The sequence below is a fragment of the Labeo rohita genome, chromosome 22 (assembly GCF_022985175.1).
Source record: "Labeo rohita strain BAU-BD-2019 chromosome 22, IGBB_LRoh.1.0, whole genome shotgun sequence".
NCBI classification, from domain to species: Eukaryota; Metazoa; Chordata; class Actinopteri; order Cypriniformes; family Cyprinidae; genus Labeo; species Labeo rohita.
In genome coordinates, this window is record NC_066890.1 from 65,885,003 (window position 1) to 65,892,541 (window position 7,539).

The 7,539-nt window shown below is 34.9% G+C and overlaps 1 protein-coding gene across 1 annotated transcript; it reads right to left on the minus strand.

Annotated features, from left to right (window-relative positions):
- Positions 1–1,078: 1,078 nt before the first annotated feature.
- LOC127153493 (gastrula zinc finger protein XlCGF8.2DB-like) lies at positions 1,079–6,305 on the minus strand. The gene is made up of 3 exons (XM_051094565.1): positions 5,261–6,305; positions 5,037–5,135; positions 1,079–2,293 (listed from the first exon to the last, which is right to left on the minus strand). Exon 3 carries the CDS (start codon positions 2,049–2,051, stop codon positions 1,089–1,091), a length of 963 nt encoding a protein of 320 aa, XP_050950522.1. The 5' UTR covers positions 2,052–2,293; positions 5,037–5,135; positions 5,261–6,305; the 3' UTR covers positions 1,079–1,088.
- Between the last annotated feature and the right edge of the window lie 1,234 nt (positions 6,306–7,539).

Genomic DNA, 7,539 nt, shown 5'->3' on the forward strand with positions numbered 1-7,539 from the left:
AGCAACTTGCTAATCATGCTAGAAACATGCTAGCTAATGCTAATCATGCTAGAAACATGCTAGAAACATGCTCTAATCATGCTAGAAACATGCTAGCAACATGCTAATCATGCTAGAAACATGCTAGCAACATGCTAATCATGCTAGAAACATGCTGCTAGACAACATGCTAATCATGCTAGAAACATGCTAGCAACATGCTAATCATGCTAGAAACATGCTATCTAACATGCTATGCTAATCATGCTAGAAACATGCTAGCAACTTGCTAATCATGCTAGAAACATGCTAGCAACTATGCTAATCATGCTAGAAACATGCTAGCACATCTAATCATGCTAATCATGCTAGAAACATATGCATGCTAGAAACATGCTACAATGCTAATCATGCTAGAAACATGCTAGCAACTTTGCTAATCATGCTAGAAACATGCTAGCAACATGCTAATCATGCTAGAAACATGCTAGCAACTTTGCTAATCATGCTAGAAACATGCTAGCAACTTGCTAATCATGCTAGAAACATGCTAGCAACTTGCTAATCATGCTAGAAAACATGCTAGACAACTGCTAATCATGCTAGAAACATGCTAGCAACATGCTAATCATGTTAGAAACATGCTATGCTAAAACATGCTAGTGACAAATCATGCTAGAAACATGCTAGCAACATGCTAATCATGCTAGAAACATGCTAGCAACATTGCTAATCATGCTAGAAACATGCTAGCAATTGATATGCTAAAACATGCTAGAATGCCAAACATGCTATGCTATCTATGCTAATCATGTTAGAAACATGCTAACAACATGCTAATCATGCTAGAAACAGACTAGCAACATGCTAGTAACTTGGTAATAATGTTAGAATCATCTATCTATCTATCTATCTATCTGTAGATTGATAATCTGACCAATACTATCTATCTATCTATCTATCTATCTATCTGACAGACTACATTCAAACTTTAAAACTTTAAAAATATTTCAGACTGAAAACCATCCAAACTTAAAACTTCTTAAACATCTTAAATAATTCTATTCATTTAAACTTTTGAAACTTCTTAACTACTCTTCCCACACTGATCACATGTGAGGTTTTTCTCCAGCGTGAATCTTCTCTTTATGTGTTTTTAGTTTTCCATACTGTCTGAATCTCTGGTCACATTGTGAACACTTGTAAGGTTTTTCTCCAGTGTGAACTCTCTGGTGCTGTTTCAATTTGGCATTTCTAACAAAGGTCTTCCCACAGTCAAAGCACATGTGGTCCTTCACACCAGTGTGTTTTTTCTGGTGTGATTTTAAAATACTCAGCTGATTAAAACACTTTCCACAAAAAGAACACATGTAAGGCTTTTCCTTTGTATGAACTGTCAGGTGCCTCTTTAAGGATGATGCTGAAAGAAACATTTTCCCGCACTGATCACAGTAAAACGGTCTTTCTCCGGAGTGAGATCGCAGATGTACTTGAAGACTGGAGGCATGTGTGAAACTCTTCTCGCACTGATCACATGTGTGCGGCTTCTCTCCTGTATGGATTTTTATGTGTTGTTTAAGAGCTACTTTTTGTCTGAAACTCTTTCCACATTGATCACAAGTGTGCGGCTTCTCTCCAGTGTGGATTTTCATGTGTACCGTAAGGTTTCCTTTTAGTGCAAAACTCTTCCCGCACTGATCACACGTGTACGGCTTCTCTACAGCGTGGACTGCCATGTGTCGTTCAAGTATTGCTTTTGTTGCAAAACCGTTCCCACATTGATCACACGTGTGTGGTTTCTCTCCAGTGTGGATTTTCATGTGGTCTTTAAGGGCTGTTTTATGTGCATAACTCTTCTCGCACTGATCACATGCATACGGTTTCTCTCCAGTGTGGATACTCATGTGTCCCTTAAGGGTTCCTTTTTGTCTGAAACTCTTCCCACATTGATCACACGTGAAAGGTTTCTCTCCAGTGTGGATTTTCATGTGTACCTTAAGCTGATCTTTTAATGCAAATCTCTTCCCACATTGATCACACTTGTGCTGCTTTTCTCCAGTGTGGGTTATCATGTGTATGGTAAGATTACCTTTTAGTGCAAAACTCTTCCCGCATTGATCACATGAGTACGGCTTCTCTCCAGTGTGGACTCTGAATTTTAAGACTTCGGTTGTATGGGAAACTCTTTCCACATTGAGAGCAGGTTACAGGTTTTTTGGCTCCTCTTGTCTTGATTTTTCTGCAGTTTGGACATTACGTTGTTTCCTTTCTGCTTCACTCAGTTCTTCACTCTCCTCGTTCTCTTCCATCAGGTCTAAAATGAAAGTAAAATATATATATGTCACTTTTGGCACTCTGGTGGTTAATAAACAAACTTCATACATCTTTCTGAAGAACATTGTAGCAGGAGCTACTTCTCTCTGTTTATGTATATGATGAGCAGTGTTACTTCAGAAATGTAACAAGTTACAAATTACAAGTTACCCATTTAAAATGTAATAAGTAGTGTAACAATTTCAATTACTCTTGGGGGGGGGTGGAATGCTTAAAAGCATTATAGCATATATACTAGCTTATACATTAAATAACTAAGATACATAACAGGTTAAGTAAAATATGCTGAATATTAGGGCTGTGCAATTAATCGCATGTGATTGTCATGCGTATCTCATCAGTAAAGCTGGTTTTGTGAAAGCTGAATTGCCTGTGATTATGAACGCGATTTTGCGTAGCTTGTCAGTGAACTAAAGCTCTGTGTATTAAATTCCACTCCATCTGAAAGCAGGTGATGGAGATTTACTACTAATCACAGAACCGGCTTTACTGACAAGATGTGCATGACAATCTCATGCAATTAATTGCACAGTTCTACTGAATATATAAAAGGCCCACCTATTGTACAAATATTTACAAAATAGACTGCAAATAAGACTGCAGATTCATGTTTTGCATCTGCATAAAAAAGTGGGGGAAAAAGATAACCCCACATGCATGATGAACATGCAAAATCTTGCACTCTGCTTGCATGTAGCACAGCGACAGGAGTTATTTGAAACACATAAAAGGTTTAAATAAGATCATATTGACAATGAACATGTCATATATGACATTTATAAAAAATTTATATATAGTTTTGGCGATCTGTCATACAGTACGCCTGTGCATTTTCATGCACCTGTCAAGTTTGAGATTTTGTCCATTTCGTTTTTTTAAGTGTTTTTTCAGACTAGTGGAAAGGAAACATCCAAAAGACACTGTTAAGTGTTTCTTTTATATGTTTTATCTCTGTAAAAACATTTAACTCTAATAAGTCAAAAAATAAAACAAGTATTTTGAAACTGAATTTATCCGGTTTAGATTTTTGTACTAGAACTGTATGCAAATTAGTGCACATTTCAGTAAATAATGCCTCATTTGCATATTTAAACCTAACATTTTAGAAAACTTAATACAAAAAATAAATAAATAAATACAAAAATGTTTGCAATTATCAATGTAATCAATCAGCTGGGTAAGGCAATAACTATTAGTTCATTTTTTTTACCCTATTCACCTACAGTGTCTCGCCTTATAAGATAATATAATATTGACAATGAATATTATATGACATATAAAATAGTTTTGCCTATTTTTCCTTCAGTCCACCTGTGCATTTCTTATCCACACAGCAAATAAAGTCTAAACAATTGCGATGTTCTCGTTGAACATCGAATGGAATGAATCAATGAAATGAATCAATGGAATGAATCAATTTCTAAAATGTCATTATGCGGAAAGCCTGAAACAGATCACAGCAGTATAGACCTACGCAGTAGGCCAGGGGTGCCCAATCCTGTTCCTGGAGATCGACCTTCCTGCAGAGTTTAGTTCCAACCCTGATCAAACACACCTGTCTGTAATTATCAAGTGCTCCTTCAGATCCTAATTAGCTGGTTCAGGTGTGTTTGATCAGGGTTGGAGCTGAACTCTGTAGGAAGGTCGATCTCCAGGAACAGGGTTGAGCACCACTGCAGCAGACTATCAGTCATCAGCAATGTGGTAAACGTGCATGCCAGTGTGCATGTGATTTAATATGAAGTGTACGTAACACATTATTATGCTTGATAAGAGCAAATAACAGAGATGAGCTGTTGATCATAATTAGCATGGCCATAATTTGGCTTGTATAGAAACGTTCAAGTTAATTGCATTAATAATTACTATATGATATAAACTTAATCTTTAAAATGTTACGGATGTGACACAGCTCTAAAGCGTCCGGACCTCATAAATCTAGCTCTTATAAATCCAAAAATCATTTAGACAAAGTGAGTTTATTTTCTCTTCAGACAAGCATCCATCTTTCTACATACTTACTGTTGGCATAAATTAAAAAAAAAATGGGCAGTCTTTGATCTCTCATTTAAAAACATGAAATATAAATGTAATTTGACTTTAGGTGCAGCCCCTCACATGCGGTGGATAAACATAGAGATTTCCTTCAAATTTCTATTAAAGCATGTTAATGTAGTAAAATACAGACCTAAATGCACAAGTTAAACAGGACTTTATTCTTTTGGAAAAAAAAAGAAAAATTCACATTGCGGTTCAGGGCTTCTATAAATTACAGTCACATTTATTTTGTAATTAAGTTGCTGCTACATGCAACTAGTTACTCCCCAACACATTGTGGGCAGCAGTTGTCGTTCCACTCGCTCCAATGTATTCCCATTATATAAATGTACTCGCTCATTATATACGTTTCATAAATGTCAAACCAAAAAAATTCCATCCAAACATTAAAGACAGCAGTTTTAATGGAAATGACATAAAAGTAAGCACAAATGTAACAGCACACAACTGCAATACAATTTAGTAATACAGTTGAAGAAGAAAAAAAACAACTGTACCCAGTTCATGGATTTCATATATTGCTTTATATTTTATATATATTTCACAGCTGATATGACTATTCTAACTACAACCACTAAATCTCAGCTACAACCACTAATTTAAGGTTTTACGACATTAATGTTCCAAAAGTTATTTTTAATATAGAATCACAAATAAACACCAACCTCTTTGTTCTTCGTGTTCCATTCTGGAGGGTTCGGGATCGCTCGTGCTTTCAGATTTTCACCTTGTCCTTTTTGTCACTTCAGACATCACAGTAAGAGCTGAATAAAGTACAGATACGCATTACAGTTCCGTCCGTGAACTCTCTCGTCATATTATTATCTGCATTCACAGCAAATTACACAAAACACTCAGGATAATTAACTATAAACAAATATATACAGACCGTATGCCTTCTCGGGGGTGCTTAAAAAACTGATAAACCTTAGAAACAGCGATGAATCGTAACAGACAGCGCGCTCTGCCTATTCATTCCTGCTGGAATCAACATCACTCCGAAGACTGCAAATACCCGTCAAAATAAGAGTCCTCCTACTATAAGACAGATGAAGCACACTTTATACATGATTAAACCCACAAAATATCAAAAATAAGTAGCTACAAAAACAAATCAGAAAATTAATTACAATAAAGTATTTTACAAAACCACTTACTGAATTGATGCTGCTGTGATTGATTTAGTTTTTACCACAAATTCACATTCTGTGTATTTCTATTTCAGTCAATCTGACATAAACATTTTAATCATTTTTTATCTTTTTACTTGCCATATAAACAGACAAACGGACAAAAACATACAAACATACAAATACAACAATTACGTTTTCGATCACTGGTTTTTAGACTTTTTGTTGTTTTTTACAAGAAACAATGTTACATCTTGATACATCTTGTAGATATCATAAGTGGTTAGTTTCAGTCTGTTTACACTAAAGAAGCACAGATTGCAATTTTCTTGGCCGATTCCAATTTCCTATTTTTTTGTAAGTGTGACCTGTCAATACTGATTTTTGCTGATTTTGATTTTTTTCTAAAAAACTATAATTTACATCATATACAAACAAAAATCTATCTTTTTTTAATGAAGAAAAAAAAAAAGATAATAAAAAAATATTAAACATTACAGTTCCCCCAATTTGTACAAAATTACTGATGTTCTCTCACTTAAAATAAAGTGCTCTATGACTGGAAAGAGGTAGAAATAACAATTAATCGTTGTATATAACAATACAGATTTCATTGCCAACTTAAACTGTAATTTTTTCACTAACATTATTAAATGTGTCATCTTTCACAACAAATCTGTGAAAGTTTTTAATTGCTTCAGTTAGAATAACAAAAAGCTGTAGAGATGTTACTATTCAAATGAACCCAGTATCAACAAACTCCATCATTCCACTGCAGGAAACACAGAAACTGCATCTGAAGTGGCATTAGATGTATTTGCACAGACTGTTTGATGAAGCTGAGATGCCATAAATTCATTTACACTGCAAAATTTTGATTGCAAAAAGAATTTTATATGGTCATTGTTTTAAATATTTTTTTAACATACAAATAAAAAAATGTTGGGAAACTTGCAATGATAGTTTTAAATATGAAACCAAACCAGTAGTTGGCGTCAAATGACTGTTTGAATGAGTGAGTCATTAGTCCTTTCTTTCATTCAGATTCATTCAGAAATGAGACAAGTGACTACTGTACTTATGAATGGGTTACTGAATCATTGACTTACTTAAATCATTCATAAATGTGGATTCATACAGTAACAAAAAAACCTCTGTGTTGGTGGCTTATATAGTGTGTCTGATGATTAGCCAAACACATGCCATAGGAAACACAGACAAACACCTTTTTTAAAAACCTGTGTACTTATTCACAAACTAACTTTACACTACAGAGGAAATTCAAGCGAAGAGAAAAGTGCATTATAAGTTGAATCAAGTAAAACTATGCAGTTTTGTCTTTCTTTATTATAACTGCTGTGAACACATATGTCTGTGGGGGGGGAAATGCTTAAAGCAGAAGTCCACTTCAAAAACAAAGATTCACATATAATGTACTCATCCCCTTGTCATCCAAGATGTTCATGTCTTTTAGCATTTCAGTTCAAAATTTCTGCATTTTTCTCCATATAATGGACTGATGTGGTGCCCCGAGTTTGACCTTCCAAAATGCAGTTTAAATGCGGCTTCAAATGATCCCAAATGCAGTTGTAAACAATTCCAGCCGAGAAAGAAGGGTCTTATCTAGCGTAACGATCGGTTATTTTCATAAAAATAATACAATTTATATACTTCTTGATGTCAAATGCTTGTCTTGTCTTTCTCTGCCTGGACTGTTTTTTTCTGGTTCATGACAGTTAGTGTATGTTAAAAACTCTCATCTCATGTTCTCCCTTAACTTCAAAAACGTCCTATATCACTGTTTTACCTTTTTTGTTAAGGGTGTTTGATCTTCTTTACATGTTCACTTTGCAAAGACTGTGTCGGTACTTCTGCAGCGATGTAGGATGATTTTGAAATGATTTTTGAAGTTGAGGGAGAGAATACAATTGGACTTTTTTCGACATACCCTAACTGTCTTGAGTCAGAATACACAGAGTTCAACGAGAGCAAGGCAAGATGAACGTTTGAGAATGAAAAGTATTTAAATTGTACTTTT